The sequence below is a fragment of the Macrotis lagotis genome, chromosome 1 (assembly GCF_037893015.1).
Source record: "Macrotis lagotis isolate mMagLag1 chromosome 1, bilby.v1.9.chrom.fasta, whole genome shotgun sequence".
NCBI lineage: Eukaryota > Metazoa > Chordata > Mammalia > Peramelemorphia > Peramelidae > Macrotis > Macrotis lagotis.
The window spans coordinates 496,417,917-496,445,164 of NC_133658.1; the positions used below are offsets into that span (position 1 = coordinate 496,417,917).

At 35.4% G+C, this 27,248-nt stretch overlaps 1 protein-coding gene across 2 annotated transcripts in view; it reads left to right on the plus strand.

Annotated features, from left to right (window-relative positions):
- The window catches only part of CBS (cystathionine beta-synthase), a 44,957-nt gene extending 26,790 nt beyond the window's left edge, over positions 1–18,167 (plus strand). Inside the window, exons 11-17 of one of the 2 annotated variants that reach the window (XM_074213889.1) lie at positions 2,084–2,189; positions 2,687–2,764; positions 3,091–3,225; positions 4,481–4,589; positions 11,452–11,536; positions 13,820–13,861; positions 16,699–18,167. In XM_074213889.1, the coding sequence (XP_074069990.1) occupies positions 2,084–2,189; positions 2,687–2,764; positions 3,091–3,225; positions 4,481–4,589; positions 11,452–11,536; positions 13,820–13,861; positions 16,699–16,808 (665 nt within the window). In that variant the 3' untranslated portion in view covers positions 16,809–18,167. The remainder of the gene's footprint in view (positions 1–2,083; positions 2,190–2,686; positions 2,765–3,090; positions 3,226–4,480; positions 4,590–11,451; positions 11,537–13,819; positions 13,862–16,698) is intronic. The other variant, XM_074213890.1, reaches the window with a different exon arrangement.
- The last annotated feature ends 9,081 nt before the right edge of the window (positions 18,168–27,248 follow it).

Below are 27,248 nucleotides of genomic sequence, written 5' to 3' on the forward strand. Positions count from 1 at the left end.
TTTCTTGAGGCCAGCTACTGTCTTTAAAAAAAAAACAGTAATTGTATCCTCTAGCACTTAGCATAGTATCTGGGACATAATATACTCTTTTTCTTTTATTTTTAGATTTTTCAAGGCAATGGGGTTAAGTAGTTTGCCCAAGGCCACACGGCTAGGTAATTATTAAGTGCCTGAGGTCAAATTTGAACTCAGGTACTCCTGACTCCAAGGCCAGTGCTCTATCCACTGCGCCACCTAGACGCCCCATAATATACTTTTTTTTTTTTTAGGTTTTTGCAAGGCAAATGGGGTTAAGTGGCTTGCCCAAGGCCACACAGCTAGGTGATTATTGTCTGAGACCGGATTTGAACCCAGGTACTCCTGACTCCAAGGCCACATAATATACTCTTGATTAAATGTTGGGGTTTTTTGGGATCAGAAAATGAAATGCCAAATCAAAGAATACACAGATCACTCAGAAAAAAAAAAAAACAGCCCCAGGCTGTAAACTCCAAGACACATAGTAGATAAATTTAATAATGCATTCAGAAGCAACAAATTCTGTCAGCAATCAGTAGAAAGACTTTCAAATGTATTTATTCATTTATTTAGTTATTTATTGGTTTTTGCAAGGCAATGGGGTTAAGTGGCTTGCCCAGGGCCACACAGCTAGGTAATTATTAAGTGTCTGAGGTCGGATTTGAACTCAGGTCCTCCTGACTCCAGGGCCGGTGCTCTATCCACTGTGCCACCTAGCCACCCAAGACTTTCAAACATAAAGGAAAGGTAATTCAAAAAATAAAGGAAAGGAAAAGTGTTCTAAAGAGCAAGGAGCTCAGAATTCAGCCCAGGATAACATTCCTTTCAAAATAGGAGCTTAAACATAAAAAAAAAAAGGATGGAGGTTCAATTAATAAAGAGGCATTTGAAATATTTTTTAGAAAGCAAATCAGAAGTGAAGAAATTATTTGCTCATTGAACATTTAAAATATAGCAGGTAAGGAAAGTAGAAGCCACAAAATGACCAAATTTTGTCAGCAAGACCAATTAGAAACTTCTTTCTAATTGTACACAAGGAGGCAGGTGACGAGGAAAACCTGGGGAGGGAAAAGTAAAGAGGTAGGGCACTGTGGATAAAATCTGGTGACACCCCAGCTAGGGGTGACTCAATATTGCTTAGTAGAACTGTATTATAATGTGGGAGGATACATGAAAGGACAAGATGATAGATAGGGATTTAACAGAACCAGAAGAGATGAAGTGGCAAGAATATACAAAAGACCTTTACAAGAAAGAGCTTAATTTCGCTGATAACCATGACAGGCTATTTACCGATCTAGGTGAATGAATGAATGAAGCCAAGTGGGACACACACACACATACAACACACACACACAATTTTTCCCCCATTCTTGCTTTCCTCCCCCCCATCCCCCACAAAAGGCAGTCTAATAGTCTTTACATTGTTTCCATGGTATACATTGATCTAAGTTGAATGTGTTGAAAGAGAAATTATATCCTCAAGGACAAAATAAAATATAAGAGATAGGAAAATTACATAATAAGATTATGTTGGTTTTTTTTAAACTGAAGATAATAGTCTTTTGTCTTTGTTCAGACTCCACAGTTCTTTCTCTGGCTACAGATGATATTCTCCATCGCAGATATCCCCAAATTATGCCTGATTGTTACCCTGATAGAATGAGCAAGTCCATTAAGGTTGATCATCACCCCCATGTTGCTATTAGGGTGTACAATGTTCTTCTGGTTCTGTTCATCTCGTTTATTGGCTGAGCTATTTAAAACCCTAAAAGATGATGTCGTTAAAGTGCTGCCCTTAATATGCCAACAAATTTTGGAAAAGCCATCAGTGGCCACTGAATTGGAAAAGATCAGTTAATATCCCATCCAAAAGAGGGTATCACCAAGGACTAGTCAAAGGAAAAAAATGTGGTTTATTATATCAAAAGCCATAAATAGTTCATAAATTTGAGATTATAAATCCTTAATACAACCAGTAGTTTGCACCCAGTATTAGTTAATCATAATTGTGAATATGAGCTACATTAATAAATACCATTTTTTACTTGGTTCTTTGTGGCAGGTGGCAGCTCTGGCAGTTCGATGTCCATTGCAATAAAGGCTGCCAAGGATCTGAAGGAGGGTCAGCGCTGTGTGGTCATTTTACCTGATTCTGTGAGGAATTACATGTACGGTTCCCCTTCCCCTCCTCTGTGTGTGTGTCTCTGTGTGTGTGTGTATTACATTAGCAGTTCTAGAGTCGGGACTAAATCACTAATAAATGTTCTTCCCTTCCTATCAGAGATGATCATTCTGACCCCTGGAATCTATGCTCACCAATAGCCTTGGATAGAGATGTCATAGGGAATAGTGGATGCCCTTTAGATGCATCCTGAGGTTCCCTGGGCTTGCCTAGGTGCAGTGGGTTTGTCCTACCCCAGGAGAGAGGGGCAGAACACTCAGGAAGAAGAGAAAGAGTACTTTTCTCTGAACATCTTGATAATTGTTTTGCTTTTCACAACTTTATTCTATTAATTCTGGAGTCTAAGAGCATACATCTCAGAATATTCCAACCCTCTCAATTTACTATTTAAACAATAGTTTCAAAATTTTAGATTTTGAATTAATTATCTGTGGAGGTCTTTAAAACTCTAGAAATTGCTAACTTAGATTCTCTGATTTATAGGTCAAAATTTCTGAGTGACAAATGGATGCTTCAGAAGGGATTTATGAAGGAAGAAGATATCACGATTACTAAACCATGGTAAGAAAAACCTTTTTCCAGATTTCTAAATGCCAGTATTTGGCCATCTCAGACAGTAGGTAATCTACCTAATTTGACTGGTATGACAAAAGAGAGCAAAGAACCTTCTGAGGAGAGAATTCATTTCCAGAAGCTAAAAATACTTAAAGAATGAGATATGATGTTTTAATGAGATATAGTGTCATAAGCAACCAAGTGAGTAATCAATGCATATTTTCTCATTTGTATAATTCTTTTTAGTGAAAATACTTCAGTTATCTTGGTTATACTTTTCTTTTTCTCTTCAATCTGCAGGTATACACACTTCTTTGTCATTTTTTTTCCAGGTGGTGGCACCTCAAGATTCAAGAATTAAGCCTCTCTGCACCTTTGACTGTCTTGCCAACAGTCACCTGTGAACGAACTATTGAAATCCTCAGAGAGAAGGGTTTTGACCAGGTACCAGTTGTTGATGAATCTGGGTAAGTCTAGGTCTTTCTTTTTTGTCTCCAAAAAAAAATTTGAATGACTTTTTCTTATATAAAATCCTGCAGAAAATAAAATGATCTGCATTTCATTTTCACTGCTATAGAGTTCACTGAACTGAGATAGTATTGGTGATCGAGAAGACGTCTTTCCCTATCAACCAGTCCTCTAATACTCCAATGGATTTGTGATTTCCTTTAATAGGCAATCTCTCTGCAGATGCAGATGCCAATGCATCCTGTCCAACTTTAGTATGTTTGCTCATAAATTCATTATAAGGAATCCACTCATGTACTAGGGGTTTCCTTCAGTTCATTCAACATTGTGGCAAAACGGAGGAACATGTGGACAATTCATTCATTTATTTAGCAGCTGTTCATTAAATGCCAGTTGTAGGCAAATCACTGTGCTAAGTGTTGGGAGAGATATCAGATTAATAAACAAATGATCTTTGTCATTTGAGATTTAAACATTCATCAGTTAAAATTAATCAAGTTTTGTCTTACTTTTCACATAGGAGGCTAGTTTTACTAAGTACTAGAGAAGATATGGCCCTGTCCTAGAGAGCCAATTTAAATTAAAGAGGAAAATCCAGATTCAAATTGTACCCATTGAGTGTTAGTGATATGTTAAATTAATGAAGATGAAATAAAAAGGGTTACTGGATTTTTAAGCAACTGAATTCCTTATTGTTAATTGGCAAAATCATTGGGTTATCTAATTGATTGGAGCTTAAAGTCCTGATGCTGTGTGACCTGGGATTGATCAGTGTCAGTTTCTAAATTCTACTACAAACTTAGTTACTAGGGAACATTGGAATTCTGGTTGTTATTTACTATTGGCTGGAATTTGATACAAGATAGGTTTGTACATACCATAGATTCCTGTGTATTTTTTCAAAATACTCACCAACTCATTCCATTATTAGATAATCATCCAAAAATTCTGATCACTTAGTGAGTAATGACATTTATACAGGTCTTTTCTATTGCTTATCAGATGAAAAGTTTTAAGGTCAAAAATGATCAATAAAGAAATGAGATATCCTTATTCCTTTTTCCTTTTCTATTCCTTCTTTGTGTCTTCCTTTTGTTTCTTAATAAAAAAAAAAAACATAAAGGCTCCAAAGGACAAAACCATTTCTATTTGGTGGCCTTTTGAGCATTCTGCTGATGTTATCTCACCTGAGAGATAAGATTAACATCCCTCTATTTTAGATATATATCTCTTATGTTCTCTATATCCCTACAGTTTGATCTTGGGAATGGTCACTCTTGGTAATATGCTTTCGTCCTTGCTTGCCGGAAAAGTTCAGCCTTTGGACCAAGTCAGCAAAGTCATCTATAAGCAATTTCGTAAGGTAAAAATGTGATTTATTCACAGACACATACAATCAGATACTCAATCCTTTCCTTAAAGTTATATAGGTCTTTTTTTTCCTATCAGAGTGTACTCTGAAAGACTAGGAACACCTTCTAGAGAGAAAACTGATCACTCATTAGTGACTTTTCATAGGTTTATTATCTATGTTATATTATAACCCTGGAAATTCAAGTTACACAAAGTATTTATAAAGTGCCTGCAGTGAACACAGAGAACAATATAAAGATTAAATAAATCATAGTACATATCCTCCTGTAGTTCATAGTCTATTAGAGAGTGAGGGGGTAAGGACATGTTCAAATGATTATACTAAAATAATAATATATGGGGGAAGGAAGGGAACAAGAATTGATTGATTGAGCATCTATTATGTGCAGACCCTCTAATAAAGTAATGACATAAGGTGGAAGTTCTGTTCAAGGACTATAGAAGGAATGATCATTCTTGCCTGGAGAGAAATGCTACTCTGCCATAGCACTTGAGCTTAGCCTTTAAAGACTGGTGATTTCAATAACTGGAGATTGGAGCAGAATTATAGTGGGGGTATTCAAGAATTCAGTTTACCTTCTCTTCAAGTGATTTCTTATTTTTAATTTTTTTTATTTAACATTATGGTATTAAGTGACTTGCCCAAGGTCACACAGCTAGGTAATTATTAAATGTTTGAAGCTGGATTTGAACTCGGGTCCTTTGGACTCCAAGGCCAGTGTTCTATCCATTGCACCACCTAGCTACCCCTAATCTTATAGATTAAATAAAGTCCAGTGTTTACTTTATGTAGGATATTGTGCTAGGATGGTAGGATAGGGAGAAAAATAAAACAGTCCCTGCCCTCATGGCAGGAGAGAGAAAAACTTGTGAGGTTTGAGCTACATTTTCAATTTTTGGGTGAAGGTTGGTTGATATATTTATGGAATCATTATCAAGCCATGAAGCATTTTCCTAGCCAGGTTTGGATTTAGGCAGGGTATGGCTAATGTCCTGGCAAGAAAAGAGCTGTTATTGTACTTCCTTACTTAGTCAACCCTCTTATTTAATTTTAATTAGGAACTAGTGGGAGGTTTGAAGAGAAAATTCTGTATAGCCTTGATTATGTTGGAACAAAATACCTTCCAATGAAGCAAAGTATTTTTTTTCCCTTGGCTAAATACTTTTGCACCATGAACCTACCACACTCACCGATCTCATAACCAACATAGGTCAGATTCTTAATCCTTGTAGTCACATTGGCTAAAGGGGAGAATTTCTTCTTACCTAGAACATTTCAAAACAAAAGTATAAATATCTCAGATTTGTATAGATAGCATTTTATAGTTTATACTGTTTTTTAAAGCATGTTTACTAATTCTACCTTTTGGCACTTATTTTATGTTTTTTAGTATAAGCTTTTTAATACTTTCTAGTATATGGTTAGTTGTTATATAGTATATAGTATTGTACCTATTTGTGCTGAAAATGCATTCCTTAAATTTACTCTTCAGTAATAGCCATAGGTTGTCTTACCTAAATTTTTTAATATTCCATTAGGATCTTTAACTTCTTTCTAATTTTCTTTTGTTAAATTTATCCAAGCCTGAGGGAGACATATTTAAACCATCTAAAATTATTATTTTGCTATTTAGTCTTTATAGTTTAGTTTTTCCTTTAAGCATTTAGATGTTCTTCATTCAATGTGTATTTATGTGTATCCATAAATACCAATATTGTTTTGTTACTTACAGTGTTTTATGCCTCTTTATCTCAGTTTTCACTTACATTTGTTTTGTCTACAATCTTTATCACTTTTAAAATTTTTTAAAATATCAGCTTTTGAAATTTGGCTGAGATATTAAATTCTACCATCATCCCTTATTTCCCTTTTGTAAGCACCATCGTTTTAAGTGCATAATAGTTCTCTTCTTCCTCACCTACTTTTTTATAAAAAAAAAAAGAATGAAATCAGCCCCTAAATATTTGTGGTTAATATTGTAGAAATTTACATAGCACTTTCACATAACATTTCCTTAACTTGGTTCTTATGTGAGGATTATTGTTACACACAGTTGGTTAGTATCAGAGCCAGGAATAGAAATCCAATTTATTCATTGTTCTTTCCACTATACCAAGATACCTAGCATATATGAATATCATTTCTCTTTTATATTGTTTCTTCACTGCAAATTAACACCTTTTTCTGGTTCAAAGGGGACCTACTATTGACAACATAGATTCTTTGTCCTTTGCTGAATATAAAGTTGAGATTGTTTCTATTTATGATATTATTTCTTGGTTGTTCTAATTTTTTTAAAAATTTTGATTATATTTTAAGATTAAACAAAAGGGGGTAGAGAAAGAAGCTATCATTTTTTAAAAAATTCAGTTTTATTTTCAGTTCCAAATTCTCTCCTCTCCCCTCTAATTCCCCCAACACTGAGAAGAAAAGAAAAATAAAACTCATTACAAATGAGTATATGTGAATATTTTTGCATGTATATATGTACAAAATATATAATTATAATATATAAATATGTAATTATTTAAATCAACTTTCTGAATTAGCCATATTCCAAAAGAGTAAAAAGTTGATTATTTTGCTGTTATCATTCTCCTGATGCTGCTCACTTCATTCCGTATAGTTCATACAAGTCTTTCCTGTTTTTCTGAAACCTTACTCTTAATCTTTTTTTAATTTTTTTTAGGGTTTTTTTTTTTTGCAAGGCAATGGGGTTAAGTGGCTTGCCCAAGGCCACACAGCTAGGTAATTATTAAGTGACTGAGGTCATATTTGAACTTAGGTACTCCTGACTCCAGGGCCAGTGCTCTTACCACTGTACCACCTAGCCACTCCTCTTCATCATTTTTTATAGCATAATAGTTTTCCATTGTTTTCCCCATACTACAAATTGTTCAGCCTTCCTGTAATTGATAGATATCTTCTGTTTCTAATTCTTTGCCACTATAAAAAAGATGCTGTAAATAATTTTAATTATGTGGATCCTTCTCCTCTTTCTTTGATATCTTTGATTGATGTTTACACCTACAACAAATATCAGTGGGTTAAGGATTTGTTCTGTTTAATAGTTTTTTACATAGTTCTATATTAATCTTAACCAGTTTGATTGTGTATGTTCTAGAGAGCATCTATTTTCCAGAATGTATGTGTTCCAAAAAGGAGGAGAAATTGCTTTCTGGAGAAAGTATGTAGAAAAAAGAGCCCCACCCCCCCACCCCCAAACCTCCTGCTGTATCAGTTCTGCCTTGAATGGTCTGAATCATTACTTCAGACTTATTTCTATCATTTAATCTGTGGCTCATTTTGAGCCCCCCCCCTCTTTTTTTTTTTTGTTTTTAGGTTTTTGCAAGGCAGGCAATGGGGTTAAGTGGCTTGCCCAAGGCCACATAGCTAAGTAATTATTAAGTGTGTGAAGCCAGATTTGAATTCAGGTACTACTGACTTCAGGGCCAGTGCTCTATCCACTGGGCCACCTAGCCACCCCCCTCCCTCTTTCTTAAGCAAATAAAATTTCTATAAACCAATGCTGCCTTGCACTAACAGTTTTATATTGATACCACTTTGTCAGCTTTAGTATATAACATTTAAAAAAACCTTCTAAAAAAGCATATAAACATTTTGAAATTCAAGTTTACTGGAAGAAGAAGAGAGGGAAGAAGGAAAATGTCCACTTTGTCATTTTCCATTCCCTGCAAATAGATGGCTCCAGGCTTTTCTCTATCTAGACAGTGGGATGGCTACATAATTCTACCCTGATAATGATGGGCACAATGACAGCCATGGCCCTTCATTCATCTACCCATCTCTCTTCTCATTCCAGTTCCTCTTTTCTTTGTATTCCCTAAATCTGTCTTCTTCCAGAAAGGTAGAAATCTCTCTAAGATTTCTGTTTCCTGTTCTTTCTAGGATGACAGGAGAACTTTCATATAAAAAACACACAGGGTCCCAGCAATCAATTGCTTCCCTAGAAAAACACTGGGAAATTTATATCTATCCCCAGACACTGATCTTCAATGGCCCTGTTACCTAGAGATCTGCTTCTGAAGTCTTCTTGCATAATCACCAGTGTGTTCATATTCATGCTGGAAGCCAGGTGCTTTGCATTCCTTTGCCTTTATACTTAAAACCTACTGCTCTATCTTGGATCAGATAGACCCCTCCCCATCCTTCCCCTGGGGAGAGTATGGGTGGAACTACATCTGAATCTGGTAAAGAGTCAATAAGAGGGGCAGCTATGGCACAGTGGATAGAGCACTGGCCTTGGAGTCAGGAGGCCCTGAGTGCAAATCCAGCCTCAGTTACTTAATAATTGCCCAGTTGTGTGACCTTGGGCAAGTCACTCTTAACCCCATTGCCTTAAATTAAAAAAAAAGAGTCAGTAAGATACCTAGAAACCATGTTGGTTAGGATCACAACAGATTTATTATCTAATTTCAACTGGGTCCTTGCTGCAACAAAAACAACCTTTCTACTCCTGAATAGATTCATAATAGCTGGTTCTTAACATTCTTGATTTTCCATAAGTCTCCTTTGATAACTCCTTTCCCCAAACTCTCAGTGAAGACCTTTCTGGAAACTCCTTCTCTCATCTCCTTATCTCATATCATTTAGCTATTGGGCTCAAGTCCAACTCATATAGAGTGACCCTGAGTACAAAGCCCTGCACCAGGGCTATGGATGACTGGAATTAATAGAGAAAATTTCTTCACCTGAAAATTTGTAATCTAATGAAATCACAGTGAAATGGTAAGGAAAAACTTCCAAACATGGGCTCCTTCTTTTGATAGGGCTTTGGAATTCCTTCCATCATGTCAAAATTATCCTGAAAACTCAGATTTCTCATAGAATGTGTCAAGTCTACAACAAAATTCTATTGACAAGAATAGAGGATTGATTGATTTTAAGTAATCACTGTAGCTATAAGGAAAAATTATTCTTGAGTATTTTCTACCCTTTAATAGTTAAGGACTGGTGCTCTGTCCACCGCACCACTCAGCTGCCCCACAGCACATTTTTGAAGAGGGACAAAGTGAAAGGAGAAAGAAAATATAATAGATGGTAGTGGGGAGAAATGGACGGAGGGAGTTACAATCAGCAACAGCAACTGTGGAAAAATATGGGAGTAGCTTCTGTGATGGACTTAGGATAAAGAATGTGCTCCTCCCAATAGTGCTGATGGGATCAGAACACCGACTGAAACACATTCTTCTCTCTTTCCTTTACTTTATTTCCCATGAGGGTCTATATTTCTTGGGGGGAGGGTGTATTATGTTTACTTTTAAACAAGAATATTTTAGTAATATGTAAGTAAAAAATAAATAAAATCTTTTAAAAAATTGTTAAAGTCCTTGGGATGGGATGTTCTGAAATGCTTCACCTTATATGTCACATTTGTTCACTTTGCTGCTGTATTTTTAATTCTCATTTAATAACTGACCAGAAGTTTGCCAAATGCTTGATTGCAAAATTGAAAGCACTGTTGAAACTTTTTGTTTAGCTTAACAAATATTTGTGCAAAAGGAACCTGGCCTTGGTGGTCATAAACAAAATCAAGGACTTTTGGTTTTCTTAATTAACACAGTTCTGGTAAATTAATGATCTTTGTACATGGAATGTTTTTGAGTTACTTAGGAGGAACTCATATATCCTCTAATTATTATTTTCCTTCCCAGTCCATTTATAATTAGCATTTTCATTGGTTGCTTTAAGACAATATCCTCTGTAAAATAAGTCTCCAATCTCCCAGATGTATACATTTTTGTAGTGAGTACAAACTATACACACAGGCTTGCTGGTGGAAAAATAACCTTTATTTCTCTTTATTTTTTCCCCTTTCCTCTATCTTTTAAGCTTCTGCTTCAATCAATGCTAGAAAGAATTTTTTTTGTTATTTTCTTAAGACCATAATGTTAAATTTATTCATTTAATCTTTTGATTTTTTTCAGACAAGATTTATTTTGACAGTTTTGTTTTTTACCAATATCTTAATTTTATTAAGATATTCAAATATTCAAATGGTTTATGATCTCATTAATGTAGATAATTCCTTAATTCAGATTACAATTCATTCTTACATATCCTTGTCTAAATCCACTGAGAAATTCATCATTAGCTGTCCACCCTGGCTGTGGGGGGGGCGGGGAATGGATGAGAATCTTATTGAGGATAAAAAGTAGCCATTTAGAGTTTTGCATTTAGTCAGTGCAGGTTTTTCTTCTCCTAATTTTCTCCCTGGCAGACTCTTTGTCTTTGTTCATTTCCTGGTTTGTTTGTTTTTTCCATTTTTATCAGTTTCTATTGTGCATCTCTTCTCACCTTTCTCCATTTTGTTTCCCAAATTTTTGAGATTAAAACCTCTGTTCAAGAGCTGCAGGTGAGTGTGCTCATGTATCTGTGATAGAAGGTGAGTATTGGAATTTTCAGATAGTCTTGAAAGTCTGTGATTGGAGTTTTATTTTCTAAATCAGAAAGAATATTTTCTCTTTTTTTTCTGTAAGTACCTATTCAAAATAACCAAAATTTGAAAAACTGAAAGACCTTAAAGGTGGCAAGAATCCCATAATTTTTTCCTCTTACCTTTGTCCCACAATTCTTTTTTTAGGTGTTTTTTTTTGCAAAGCAAATGAGGTTAAGTGACTTACCCAAGGCCACACAGCTAGGCAATTATTAAGTGTCTGAGGACAGATTTGAACTCAGGCCCTCCTGACTCCAGGGCTGGTGCTCTATCCACTGAGCCACCTAGCTGCCCCAATCCCACAATTCTTCAAAGGGGTATGAGTGAGGTAGGACTCTCCAGGGGAGCTAATAAACATAGGCTACATAACCAGAGATACTTTTTATTTTGCAGATTCATCTGACAGACACCTTGGGGATGCTTTCCCGAATCTTGGAGACAGACCATTTTGCCCTAGTGATTCACGAACAGATTCAGTGTAAGTTTACTTTGTTCTTCCCTCAGTAGAGATCCTGGGAACCTGCGATAAGGTAGAAGACCAAAATCCAATGACCTTGGAGGTTCCTTATTTTATTTGTTTTCTAAGTATTGTTTCTTTGGAAAGAAGTAATTTTTAAAACCCAATCTCTTTATCTTTAACACCCTTGCCCCTCATTCTTTAGCATTAGAGATATGGGAGCAGGTTCTAGACACATATAGAGAAGCTTTGTTTGCCTTAGTTACTTCAACTGTAAAATGGGGATGATGACAATACCTACCTCGAGAGGTAGTTGTGAGGATCAATGAGATAATACTTATACAGCACTAAGCAGAGTGACTGACTCCTAGTATACCTTATATAAAGGTTTATTATTCCCTTCCCTTTCCTTCAGTCTTTCCCTTTCCTAGAAGGACGAGGACAGATTCTACATATCTCTTTTCTAGGGGCCTACCCTAAAAAGTTTTTAGCTGGCATAGATGGGGATCCACCAATTCCTTCCCTTGCATATTCCAAGCTTGCAGGTTTGGATGTGCATGGCTCAGACCTGACCTTATGCAAAATTGTGATCTCATCTGTGACTTTCCTCCAGATCTATTTTCTCTATCTCATTTCTTCAGGCCAGGTTCTCATTGCTTTCCAAATCTACAATCAATTTATATGCCAAAAAATAAAAAAAAAATGCATATGGGAAAAAGACTAGAAGAAACATGCCCTCTCTTCTTCCCCTTTTTATTTCTCACTTTAACATTAACCTTCTTGAGATGGTGCCCTTGTTTCTATTATTTAACCCTCTTTACAAATTGAATTAAAGGGTCTCTGAATCCCCTTCCAGTTCTGAGAAGCAAGGAAAGTAATGGTGGGAATGGGAGGGAAGTGTCAAAAATGGAGGCATTGTGAAAGTGTGTATGGATAGTGGGAATTCTGATCCAGGTTGCAGAGAAGGTCTTACTTGAACTGTAGGAGGCTATCTTCAGATTCTTGAGATCTTCTTGTATTTCTAAACTACGTTGTCCACCTGTAATGCTGACATTCCCAGGTTTCTAGTTCTGTTCTGTTCTGTTGGAGTCAAATACATGAAAGGGTTCAACCTTCTTTATAAAAGTTACTTCAGGAGACTAAAGGCAATCTTACATTTGAAGGAAAAACCCTGGAAACTATTTGAGTCAATACAGTGTTTTGATTTTGGATTTTTTTACAAGGCAATGAGGTTAATTGACTTGCCCAAGGTCATACAATGACTTGCCTAAGGTCACACCAATACAGTTTGTTATGGAATCTGTTTCTATTTTGGTTACCTTACAAATGTTCAGTTTTTTTTCATTAATCCTTATCTTCTACTACAAAAACTACTGAGAATCAAAAGACCTAGGTTTGAATTCTGACTCTATCATCAATTATCATTTTTGTAACTAATACTAGTTTTTATGAGGCAACTAAGTGACTCAGTGGATGGAGTGCTGGGACTGGAATCTGGAAGATGTTAGTTCAAATTCAGCCTCAGATACTTACTAACTGTGTGATCTTATTGACCTCTATCTGCCTTAATTCACTGAATAAGAAAACTCCATGGTCAGTATACTCCATGGCATTATGAAAATCAGAAATGAATTTAGAATGACCAAACGACATGCTTTATTAGCTTTAAAAAATTCTCTATATAAGTGAGGTTACATGGAGTGATAGATAGAGGACTGGCCTTTGAATCAGGAAGATCTGGTTTCAAACCTTACTACATATGTGCTTAGTTAGCTATATGATCATGGGCATCTCCCTTAATTTTTTAGTACCTCTAGTTAACTTTCCAAAACTGTGTTAAATGTCATTTATTGATTTGCTGTTAGAAAGAATAGTTTCTTCTCTGGAGTTCCTCACATTGATGAAATCAATCCACCCAAAGAATGTATGTGGGGGGGGTGTAAAAATTATAAACTATTATTATTGAGCTATTTTGCACGGCTTATTGTTTGGTATTCATTACTGAAGAAAAATGAGCAAATTACTGCTTATGCCATAAGGACTGGATATAGCAAAGAAATAGCATGTCTATTTTAGCTGTATGGTTAAAAAAAATTCCATGTTCTAAAACAGAAAATTGTTAGTTGTAAATTTATTAAAATGATGTTTTGCAATTTTTAAAAATAGTGTCTTGCCTACTGTTACCTTCAATATAGTGGGGTGAATGTTTTGAGTGTTTTTCCAGTAGTGGAGCTTGCCAGTGAGGTTTCTTTGACACGATCATTTTTCTAACATTTCAACTTTAATTGCACTTGGCTCCTACAGCACAAGACCAGTCCTTGTCAGGAATAGTGGGAGGGATTTCAGGTATGTACCCTTAACCTCTCTGAGCTTCAGTTCCCTCATCTGTAAAATGAGGATAATACTATCAGAAATATCACAAGGAGGTAGTAAAGCTCAAATGAGCTAATGCTAACAAAGGGCTTTGCAAATGTTAGGGAGTAGGGACAGCTAGGTGGTGCAGTGGATAGAGCACCAGCCCTAAAGTCAAGATGACCTGAGTTCATATCTGGCCTCAGACACTTAATAATTGCTTAGCTGTGTGACCCTGGGCAAGTCACTTAACCCCATGCCCTGCAAAAAAGAAAGGGGCAGCTAGGTTGTGCAGTGGATAGAGCACCGACCCTAGAGTCAGGAGGATGGGAGTTCAAATCTGGTCTCAGACACATATTAATTACCTAGCTGTGTGACCTTGTTACCCCCATTGCCTTGCAAAAACCTAGAAAAAAGAAAAAGAAAGAAAAAAATGTTAGGGAGGAGTAGTAGTAGTAGTAGTAGTAGTAGTAGTAGTAGTAGTAGTAGTAGTAGTAGTAATAGAAGTAAATGTTTTTGTAACTCCACTACAATATTCTAGGAAAACATCATCAATAAGACCAACCCAGACCTTCCCTCCAGAAATGTTATAGAGCGCCTCCTAAATATAAAGTCAGGGAGTATACTAGAAGAATAAGTATATTAAAAAAAGAATCTTACCAGAGTTGTTTTGGTATCAGGGATGCTCAAGAACTAAACATGCAAAAGGAGAATAATCAAAACATCTACAAGGAAAGTCTCAGAGAATAATACATCTTGGGCACAAACACCGAATTCTAGAAGTCTTTTTTTAATAACTGAAAAAAATGGAAAAGAAATGACAACTATGTGAAGAAAGAATTGGAAAGGGAATTAACAGCTTGGCATAAGAAATATAAAACCTTAGGGGCGGCTAGGTGGTGCAGTGGATAAAACATGGGCCCTGGAGTCAGAAATACCTGGCTTCAAATCCGGTCTCAGACACTTAATAATGACCTAGCTGTGTGGCCTTGGGCAAGCCACTTAACCCATTTGCCTTGCAAAAAAACTTAAATAAATGAATAAAAAGAAATATAAAACCTTGCCCAAGCAACCAACTCCCTGAAAATTAGAATGGACCAAATAGCAGATATGAAATGTTGATGCAGTCAAAAGAATGAAAAATAAAGAAGAAAATGTGAGATGTTTCATAAGTTAAAACAAGTGACCAAGAAAACACATTAAGGAGAAAAAAGATCATTAGACTGTCTGAACAAAAAAAAAGAGGTTAGACATCCTATTTCAAGAATTCATTTTAAAAAAAAACTGCCCACATCTCTTAGAACCCCATCTAAACAACAACAAAAAAAAGAGACTAGATATCTTATTTCAAGAATTCATTAAAAAAAAAAAACTACCCACATCTCTTAGAACCATGGGGCAAAGTGTAAAGAAACCAAAGGTTTCTTCTGAAAGAAACCTCAAAGTTAAAACTCTCAGGAACATCATAGTAAAAATCCAAAGGTTCCAGATCAAAACAAAAAAAAAAAAATACTACAAGCAGTCAGAAAGAAAGAATTCTTGTATTGAAGAACCACAATCAAGATCACCTGATTTAGCAACCACTACTATAAAGAAGAAGAGAACTTGGAATATAATATTCTAAATCACAAAGGATATGAGGCTGTAAGCCCCATAATAACATGCAGTAGAACTGAGCATAATGCTGCAGAGTTAAAATTTAAAAAAGGACTTTTAAGCATTCCAGATGAAAAAGAATGAGCACAATGGAGAAATTTTCAAGTTTAAACAAAAGAGTAGAGAGAAACATAAAAAGGTAAAAATGAATGAATAATGATGAGGGACTAAATAAGGATTAACAGCTTACATTGAAATGTGGAAAAGACGATATATATGTGTGTCCCTTCTGAAGCTTTTTTGAATGAAATCCATTTAGTTAAGGTCTTAGGTTCTGTGATCTTAATGAGTTTAAGAAAAGAATGGAAAGAGAAGCACCCTGGTGAGATATTAGAAAGCAAACAGGGTTAGTGAAAATTATCACATGTCATCAGAATGCACAAGTAAACACCTTTATAAATAAAGAGGAGGGAGGGTGGAGTGACTGACATTTGAACTTCACTCTCATTTAAAAGATGGAAGAATACCCACACAAATGGGTACAGAAATATATTCCATTCAACAAGGAAAAGGAAGAAACAAGAAAGGTGAATTTGAGGATGGGTAGATTAAGGGAGAGATTGGCTCAAAGCAAAACAATTTATATGGATACTCAGAAATATTTATAACTCTTTCAGGTGACAAAGAATGGGAATCTGAAGGGCTTCTCATCATTAGAGAAATGGCTGAATAAGTTATAGCATGTAAATGTGGTATAATACTGTGCTGATCTCTTAACCTGTGTAATAATAACTAACCAGTATTCCAGAGGTCTAATGATGAAAATATGAAACACTGAGTTGTTTTTAAGACCATTTCAGCTGGCTGGTCTATTTTTTAGCCAAAGTAACACTTATTCAGAGATGTAGTCAATATTTTAGGATTAAAAGAGTCTATTGAATTTTTTTGTGTATTCTCCTTACAAGTAAAATTATTTATTCAAAAAATAATACCTTATTTAAGGATTGGGCAACGTTAGAGGTAAACATCAGATAGCCTCTCACTACCTTGGAACATGCTGGGGCAAAGTCATCTGAAGTACAGTTAACAAGCCCAGCTGTTCCCTGAGGTGGATGGTATTATTCTGGTTTCTTTGAATATCTGGGGTAAGAGCTTCCTGAGAAAGATTTGATGTTCAGTTCCTTCTTAAGCCTTCTAAGGTCACTTTTCTTTTATTCTTTTCTTTAAATCCCTAGATCACAGCAATGGTAACTCCAATCAAAGGCAGATGGTGTTTGGTGTTGTCACAGCCATTGATCTGCTCAATTTTGTGGCTGCCCGAGAAAGAGAACAGATGACAAGTTAATCTGGAGTCCTCTGCAAAAAAAATGCCGCTAAAGGAAAATTGCAAAGTCATCTAATTATTTCTTCTTCTCTTTTTCTACTAACTTGGAGTGTTCTTATCATTTGGGTTTCTTGAATTGGCGTTTTTTAACATCAAGGGATAAACTTGCTCTGTGAACAAAAAATGAATATTTCTTTAATCTTTTGCCAATAAATAACATTTAGGGTGGCATTTGACCTAGTAAAGAAGCATTAATCTTATCACCAGAAATGTTATCAGTTTTTCTTTTAAAGCCTTTCCAGATATACATCTGTTTATATAATAATCAATTTTGTGACTTTAAATATAATCTACTTTTCTTTTAGAGTATATGTCTAGGGGGCAGCTAAGTGGTGCAGTGGATGACAGAGCACCAAACCAGGAGTCAGGAGGATCTGAGTTCAAATCCAACCTCAGATATTTACCTAGCTGTGTGACCTTGGGCAAGTCACTTAACCCCATTGCCTTACATTTTAACTAAGTAAATAAGAATATATGTCTAACAAAAGATATTTAAGGGTAAAAAACATAAAAGGTGTGAAATTTACTAAATGACAAAATTAATAATGCTTATCTAAATCAAGACATGCTAGTTGGAAATAATGAGGTCTTGTAGAGGAATAAGCAACATGATCCCTTATCTGCATTATTGAAGAAAATGTCTAACCCTAGTCAGCACTTGCTTTCTAAACATTCCCTAAGTAACAAGATTTGGGATATAGGTTCAACTGCTGAATCATCAATCATATATATATCCCTGGTAGACTGATACTTCAAAGGAGAGAAGTGGCACAGCTGGGAACTACAAAACCCCCAGACTCAATGCAGTATAAGACCAGAGTAGAGTGAAGCAAAATGAAGTGGTCAGGATAGAAGAATACAAGGCAATCTAATGGGGCTCCTGAATAGAGATAGTCACTCAACATAGGTGAAACAGTATAGGTTTTTATTAGATTTTTTATCTGTATCTAACAGGACTAGACCTGGAGAGGTTAGACTGTGTGAGAACAAAAGGTCATAGTTTAGAACTAGTCCTCAGAGCAGAGAGAAATTATCAGCTAGTTGATATTCAAATTCCCTTCAGGAAAAAGAGTCTTTGGAGTTCACTGCAAGGCCTTACTTTGGTCAGATGGATGACCTGGGTTTTTTCAGGTTTTCCATGGCTTCTTTCTTTATCAGGTCAGGGAGACTACTATTTACTATTAATAGCTGGGGATAATATTTTCAAAAATTTTTTTCAACTGTTATTTTTCCAATTTTTCCAGTTTTTAAACATTCATTTACATGTATGTGCATATTTTAAAGTTACATAATCTTCCACCCTTCGTTCCCACCCCCTCCTCTCAGCAGCAAACACATATACATTTGTGTTTAACATGTTTACAGATTAACGTGTTTACAGTCATTTTGGGAGTAAGGAATTAGGATTAAGGAAAAAGAAAGAAAACCATGAGATAGGAAAGAAATACATAAGAGAACATTTTAAAAAGTGAATTCTGAAGCATTTTTAATTTTGTTTTGTTGTTTTTCTTCCTCTGGATGAGGATAGCATGGTCCATCGTTGGTCTCCTAGGGTTGTTGTCCTAGCTCTCTGAATTGCTGAGACCATCAAGGTTGATCAGCTCACAAGGCTGATCAATCTTCTAGTTAATATGTAGAATATTCCCTTGGTTCGCTCCCTTTGTTTTGCATTAATTCCTGTATTTTGTTCCATGCTTCTCTAGAGTCCAATTATTCATGGTTTCTTATAGAATAATAGTATTCCATAACATTCATATATCATAACTTGTTCGGCCATTCCCCAATTCATGGGCATCCCCTCAATTTCCAATTCTTTGTGTGAACAATATTTTTAAAGAGTGAAGACAAAGTGGCCCTTGTTCTGGAGCAAGATGAGAAGTCCTAGAGAAGAACATTATCCAAAGCTTACATTATGTTTTTATGAAAGTATAACAGTAACTTAGAGCCAAACAAAAAAATAACCCAAAAGCTAATGATAAGTTCTATAGTCTGAATGTAACATCATTGGCCTTGAGCCTTGAGAGTAGCATCCTCTAAATTGTTTAATTCCTAAAGATTTTTAAGTTGTCCCTCATATAGGTATATGCCAAATGTCAAAATACTAATTTAATAATTATGTACATATGAAATTTAAAAAATAGAAATTTAAAAGGGTTAAGATAAAAGTAAAATAATTTGATCAAGAGCCACTGTAGTTTGGCCCGGGGAATGATATGCTCAGACCTGCACTTAAGGATATGTGGGAAAGGGTTGAAGTAGAGAGGAATTTGAGACAGGAAGAGTAATTTAGGAGTCTTACAAATAAGAGCAATCATATGGGCCTAGATGAGGGTGCTGGCTTTGTGAGGAGAGAGAAGGGATGGATGCAAGAGAGGAAGGCAGTAGAATTTACAAAACAAGCAACCCATTAGATACATTGGGTGAGGGAGGTCAAGGAGTTAATGATGCCACTAAGACTGTGAACCTGGGTGATTAGGGAAAAGGTCATGTCCTTTACAGAAAGAGAAGTTGGAAGAGGGATTGGTTTAAGGGGAAAAGGCAAGTAAGAAGATATGCCATACAGATCATAATCCATCCCTGCTTGCTCATCCTATATTAATCTCTGTACTCTGAAAATGAAACATACTGGCCACTGCCTTCCAGGAGCTTTGACAGATGTTCAACTACTTTATGTTCAACGTTATCACTACTATCACATTTTTGCCTGTTTTTGAATAATTTGTTTTTGATATGTTTCATTACATCATAGAAATATTTCAGGAAATATACAAAAAAAAATCCCAAATGTGTAAAAAGCAGGTAAAAGGTATTAAGCAAAATATAGAATGTTAGAACTAGAAGGAATTTTAAGAGATTGTCTTGTACATTGATGTGTACATTTATCCCCAAAGCTCTGGAGGAATGGAAGGATCTTGGTCATCTCAAGAATAATAGGAGAAATGCGGAGAGTTTTGGGGCAAAGATAATGAGTTCAGTTTTGGACATGTTGGGTTTAAGATATGTACAGGATATTCAGTTTTATATATCTAATAAGCAGTGAGAGAGAAATAGTATAGAGAAAAAAGAAATGGGTTCAGTTCATAGTCATGTGGGACACCACAGTTATCAACCAAGAGATTCAAGAAGAGGATGATCAACAGCCTTAAGGGTTGTGGAGAGTTCATCATGTTCATCATTGAGAATCGAGAAAGAACCATTAGATGTGGTCATTAAGAGAGATAGTTAAAAACTTTAGATGGAGCAATTTCATTTGTATGAAAAAGTCAGAAACCAGACTGAGAATTAAGAGTGACAGGAAAATAAGTTGAGTCAATGGATTTCCTTCTCAAGTTTAGCAGGAGAGAGATGGAATGATGATGGTGATGAATGGCTGAAGTGAGGGTTTTTTGAGGATGAGGGGGACATGGTGCTTTGTCTGAAAATACCCCTTCAGTGGAAGGCTCCCCCAAAGAAGGGTTCCAACATGATATTGAAAAAGGGGGCGGCTAGGTGGCGCAGTGGATAAAGCACCAGCCCTGGAGTCAGGAGTACCTGGGTTCAAATCCGGTCTCAGACACTTAATAATTACCTAGCTGTGTGGCCTTGGGCAAGCCACTTAACCCCTTGCAAAAAACCTAAAAAAAAAAATGTAAAGTTGAAAAAGGCTGGGAAACTCTAAATTGATTATATATAAGTGTTTAATAATCTAAGTGGGATAATCACACCCACTATCCAGGGTGGCTGCCAGATAACAACTGATTCCCACCAAGACCCTCCCCACAATCCCCTGTGATAATTATAGAAATAAGACAAAGAGAGAAGTTATAGAATATGTTGGTGTGGATTGGCTGTAATTTTAGGGTTTACTCTGCTCAGCACTGGGCATGGATTCCAGACACCTGGGTACCCTATCAGCACTATTTGGTTCCGGAGTCCTGGACATTCAAGGCTACGGTTTGAACATTTACTGGTCATATCCCAGTTGTGTCCTGGTCATCATGCTTTCCTTTGGCTTTTGCTAATCTTAGTTTTCTTTATTCATGATTTTCATTGATAGGGATCCATATTATTATTTTGGCATTCACTGATAGAAATTTTCGCTAGGAAACCCACATTATTCATGAATTTTATTGCTTAAAGTGTCCACATTATGGTTTTCACCAATAGGGAATGCATCTGTGGCAACTAATCTATATCAGTTTAACTATCCTTAAGAAATAGTGATAGTCTATGTGTATGGCAACATTGTCTCATTAAAATAGGGAAGGAAGAAAGGAAGGAGAGAGCATTTATTAAGCATCTACTATCTACCAAACACTGTGGGGCACACTTCACAAATATTTCGTTTTATACAATAGTCCTTTAAAACAAGTCAGGTTGTGATTGTTTTTGTTATGTGTCATATCTTGATGTTCTACTTTTTGTTTATTTTTATTATTCTAATAATAATAATTCTAATAATAAATCATAATAATGATTCTTCTCTCTTGACTATACGTCAATGATTGGGAAAAATGGGTTCCCATATTATTAATCAATTATTCCTTATTTGCTAAGGTGCTGATTTCACCTTTCATGACACTACATGGTACTTGCCATGCCCAGCACTTCCCAAAGCTTTCCTGAAGGAAGTATTAATGATAACTAGATATAAGTATTATGTAGAATATAAGCCTTTGAGTTCTTTAGATTCTTATTCCTTAGCCAGATTTTCCAACATTTTGATTTTTTTGTCATTCTCTCCTGTGTTTACATTTTCATTGAAGATATTGTGCTTAAAGGCATAATTAAGTTATTCATACCATTTTCTACCTCATCCTTTGGAATGAAAGTTGGCATATAACTTGTAATCATCTTTTGGCAATCTTGTCACTAATAATCTTCGTTAAGCAAAATGGAATGACCAGTGTCTCATAAAATTATATATCTTGTAGTTTTGGAACATACCATAACAACAATGGCTTTATTCGCCTCTCTAAGAAGAATATATGAACCATCCTATCATTAGGCTGCAATTTTTTTGATCTGCAAGTTCTTTTTGGTTCTTATATATAAGAATATCCATAGTGTTTCTCCAGTGGCACAAATACATTTTAGTCCCTGGATTATCAGCAGGTAATGTTTATAGACAAGCCTCCTTTTCAACCATTCTGCACCCATGGGTTGCTATGATCAATCTATTGGCAATGGGATTATGTCCTTGACTAGTCTGGGCCTTGGAAAGCAGACAGTCTGTCACTGGAATTGTACTAGTCCAACACAATAGTACCTGCCAGATTTTTTGCTCTATTAGCAGAGTACTCAAGAATTCAAGGTCAGCTCCAAGGCAAAATAAGATTTTGTAGAATGCCAAAGAGGCTGGTAGGTGGCACAATGAAAAGAGCTCTGGGGGAAAATCAAATTTGGATTTATAGTCCTTTAATAGCTATATAACCCTAGGCAAGTCACTTAATCTCTGCCTCAGTTTCATCAGATGTAAAATGAGAATAATCCATTCACTTATTTTATAAGGTTGTGTATTTATTCCCTCCTTTCGCAAAAAAAACTTCATCCACTTCAGGTAGGGACTAAGGACAATGTTCTTTTCATACTCCAAAAGCAATTAGGGACCTAAGAGACCATCTAGTTCAATCTACATCTCATCAATATTATCTTTGACATCCCCAACAAATGATGCTCCAATATTTATTTGAAAATTTTTTGTAAAAGCAAAGAGCAACAATAGGATGATTGATTTAAAGAATCTCAGACATTCAGTGCAAAGTTTAATGAAAATAATACCTTTTTTTAGTTTTTTTTTGCAAGGCAATAGGGTTAAGTGGTATTATTATTATTTATATTTAAGTGTCTGAGGCTAAATTTGAACTCAGGTCCTCCTGACTCCAAGGCCGGTGCTCTATCCACTGCGCCCCCTAGCTGCCCCCTGAAAATAATACTTTTAGTAAAGCAGAAAGATATAAAATAAACCTATAATTATCAGTCATTCTATATATTATTAATACCTACTAGGAGGAAAGAGAGAACTTCCATTCAAGCTAATACAAATTTCATAAACCAAGAGAGGAATTTACATAAAATTATTAAAAGACACTATTTACAGGAAAAAAGGAAAAGAAATACACTTAAGAATGAATCTTACATAAAATTAAAAAAAAAGAATGAATCTTATAGTAAGTAGTGAGGTCAAGGTAATAAAGATAACTATATCAAGATCTACAAGTTTAGAACTATAACAAAATTGACTTGGTCAAGAATTTCAAGACAAATATGAACAAATACATTGTATAGGTTTATTATATGCAACATTTATTCACATGTTGTATATTAACATCTGTACATATTTGTGTATTCCTCCATACAGAAATTAATAGGGAACTACTAAGAGAATCATATTACCTTGTGAAGTATATGTAAGAGGATATTATGTAATTGGTTCCAGTTAAGAAACTTCCTTTATTTGTATATCCAGAATTGTTGGCATCTTCAAAAGGGCCTGATAGTGACACCCTTGTCAATGAAAGAAAAGTTTGAGATGAAAGATAATGAATGGAGTTTAAGATGTCTATGGGACAGAGCTCCATTTCTATCAGTAGCTCTGTTTTATTTCCACTGAATTTCATGGCTCCCCCAGGATAAGGGAATCATCTGAAATCTCATCACCCTGACTCAGATTTGATACTCAGTGGTTTCTCTGCTTCCTCAGTTCCCTCTTTCTTAGGATTTGAAGACTGGAGGATGGAGCCTTACTTTGTAGAGATCAGAACCTTTCAGATGAATGAGTATCCAGACATGGAATTGACTGGTTTATGATCTTATTATCTTCAAAATGTCAGAAGAGCCATCAGAAATCCCTTCAGGTACCAGAACCAGCAAGAGAGAACATCAAAGTCAGACAATGAAGAGTAACAAACCAGACCTTAAGATAAGACATTATATCCTTGAGTGAGACAACCCAGCTAAGCAAAGGAAGGCAACCTGTTAGAAAAAATCAGAACTAAAAATAGGCTATAAATGACATTCAGATAAATTCACAGCTATTGAAATTTGGAAAGGAGATATAATTTATTCTACTTGAATAATAAAAAAATTCATGTATATAGGATAAATAGGAAGGTTAAAAAGATCAAACAAGTATGCTAATGAAGTGATCCAAGCACACATACACACTCCACCACCACCACCAAAGTGTTGCTTTCTCAAAAAAGAGCATCTGATATCTACACATATCCCATGAAAACAGAGCACAAAGAATACCTTGCTTCTAAAACTATTATATATTATATGGACCCACTTGGAATAGATATGATTGGAATCTGGAAAAAAAAAGAATTGTTTGTGTTTTGCTTTAAGCATCTATTATCAATAGAATGAAATGCATTTTTTTAGAGTTTGGATTATATTAAAATTGTAGAGAAAAATAGAAACTCAAATTAATAAAATCAGGTCCTTCACACTCCCAGGAAAAAAGAATTAGAATAGTGACTTTATTACCTAGCTAGACAAATTCTCAGGCTTAAAACTTTCAATCCTCTAAATAAATGCCTAATACATAATTCACAAATTGGACTTCATTCTTTTAATATGAACAGAATGAAAACGATGCAGCTTGCTTCCCATAATTCAAGGCATGTTCCTCAAATGCTCACTGGAATCATAGCTTATGCTGTGGGCAATCATGGGAAAGAAGTCTCTCTGACTTTGATTATTTTTGTTCTGTAATATCTTTATATAGCTATAAAATGCTATAAATAAAAAATTTTATGATTTCTGAGGAGAATCTTGACTTTTTTATTTTTTAATTTTTTTGAATCTTGACTTTTTGATGAAAATTTTCTCTCTGTTTACTCTTTATTCCTGTCTTTATGAAAATTTGGAGCTTGATATGAGCATAAGTAAACAATTAGAAATATCTATGAAAGTTTATACTATGGTCTAATAGAACATTTGGGTGAGCCTCAGGAGAATAAGGTTTAGCTGGCTAAGTGAACTTTGGTAAGTCATCAAACTTAAAAAGGTTTCACTTTTGCTAAATGGAAAAAATAAAATCTTTATTCTATTCTAAATTGAGTCAAAGTGTCATTAATAGAAAATAATAATAGCAGAAAACAGCTTTGCACAGGACATTAAGATCTGGCCTCAGAAACCAAAAGACCTAGGTTTTAAATTCTAATTCTACAAAATCCTTTTAAATCTGGATTATTTTATTCTTTGTACTTATATTCCCAGCACTTAGAGCAATTTCTGGAAGATTGTAAATACTTATTGAATGCTCCATGATTGATTGATTTTGATCTATACTAGCTTTGTGAGTCTGAGCACATCTCTTAAATTCCCTAGTATAATTTTATAATTTCCTCATGGGACTCACTTATCTTTTCCTTGCCACTTGTTGAATAAATGGTTAATAATGATATTACTTTACTGTTTTTATGGTACCTTTTAGCAAGATGTAATTTTCCTCCTTTTCTCTTTTTTTTTTTTTTAAGGTTTTTGTAAGGCAAATGGGGTTTAAGTGGCTTGCCCTAGGCCACACAGCTAGGTAATTATTAAGTGTCTGAGATCAGATTGGAACCCAGGTACTCCGGACTCCAGGGCCAATGCTTTATCCACTGCACCACCTAGCTGCCCCCTCCTTGTTTCTTAATCAAATCTATTTTTGCATTTGCCTTGAGTTCAGAATTGTTACCCTTTTTTAATTTCCAAATAAAGTATAATAAATTCTGTTCCAGCTCCTTAACTTTCTGTGTTTTTGTAAACACAATATTATAGGCTTCTGGTTATTAATCCACCCAATTTATAAGTGAGTTCATCCCATTCACATTCACAGTTATGCTTATTAACTATGCATTTACTTCCATATTAGTTTTCCTTCTGTTTATCTTTCTCTCCTTTCATCTTTTCTCTTCTCACCAGTATTTTGCTTCTGACTGCTGCTTCCCTCAATTTTCTCCTTATTCCTTTTTATTAACACATTCCTTTCCTACTTCCCTATGGAGTAAGATAGATTTTTTATACTCAACTGATTTGGGTTTTTTGGGTTTTTTGCAAGGCAATGGGGTTAAGTGGCTTGCCCAAGACCACACAGCTAGGTAATTATTAAGCGTCTGAGGTAACATTTGAACTCTGGTACTCCTGACTCCAGGGCTGGTGCTCTATCTACTGCACTACCTAGCCACCCCTCAACTGATTTGTGTATATTTTTCCTTCTTTGAGTCAATTCTAATGAAAGTTGGGGTCAGTCAAATGCCCACTGCCCTACTTCCCATATTACCGTCCTGTTATGTCTTCTCTCTGCCTATTCATGTGGGATAATTTATCCCAATTTACCTCTCCTTTCCTTCTGCTTCCAGTGTAATTCTTTTTCTTACCCCTTAATTTTTTGGGGGAGGTAATTATTATCTCATCAAAATCATGTTATATCTACACCCTCTGTTGATTTATATTCCTTCTAACTGCACCATTAGTGATATAGTTCTTTTTTTAGAGGCAAACACAAATTATACAAGATTTATTATCTATATTATGCATAGCATATAAATAATAATTATAGTAATAATAGTAAATTGTAGTAAAGGATTTTCTTTTGTTGTTGTTGTTGTTGTTGTGTTTATCCTTCATTTTCTTAAAGATTTTATTTATTTTGAGTTTTACAATTTTTCCCCAGTCTTACTCCCCCCCCGCCCCACAGAAGGCAATTTGCCAGTCTTTACATTGTTTCCATGGTATACATTGATCCAAATTGAGTGTGATGCAAGAGAAATCATAACCTTAAGGAAGAAACATAAAGTATATGGTTTACAAAACGTTTTTCATTCATTATTTCAGTTGGTCATCTCAAGAGTCCTGAAAGTATGTAGGAATTGTCATTCTCATATCTGCCTAAAGATCAATGGAAAGGCAAGTTAGACCTACAGACTCTGCTTGCCCAGAGTATGATGGCAATAGAATTCAGGAGTTGATGAGATCCCAAATGAGATAGTATAGAGGAAGAAGAGCTAGAGGGTCCAGGACAGACCCCTAAGGTCACCCCCAACTAGTGAGCCAGCAAAGGAGACTGAGAAAGAGTATTTAGAAATGTAAGAGGAAAACCAGAAGAAAATATCCAAGATGAGATTTGAACTCAGGTTTTTTTTTGTGGCCTAGCCCAATAAACTTCCCACTATACTACTTCGCTGCCTTTAAGAAATGGAAGGACTGTTTTAGAGAAATTTGTGAAGACATGAATTAAGTGATACAGAGTGAAATGAGCAGAACCAGGAAAATAATTTATGCAATAAAAACATGATAAAAATAAGCAACTTTGAAAGACTTAAGAATACTGATTAATGCAATGACTAAGCACCATTTCAGATCATTGATGAAGCATTCTATGATGTACTTATTGACAAGTGATCAATTCAAGTTGAAGCAGGATACACATAC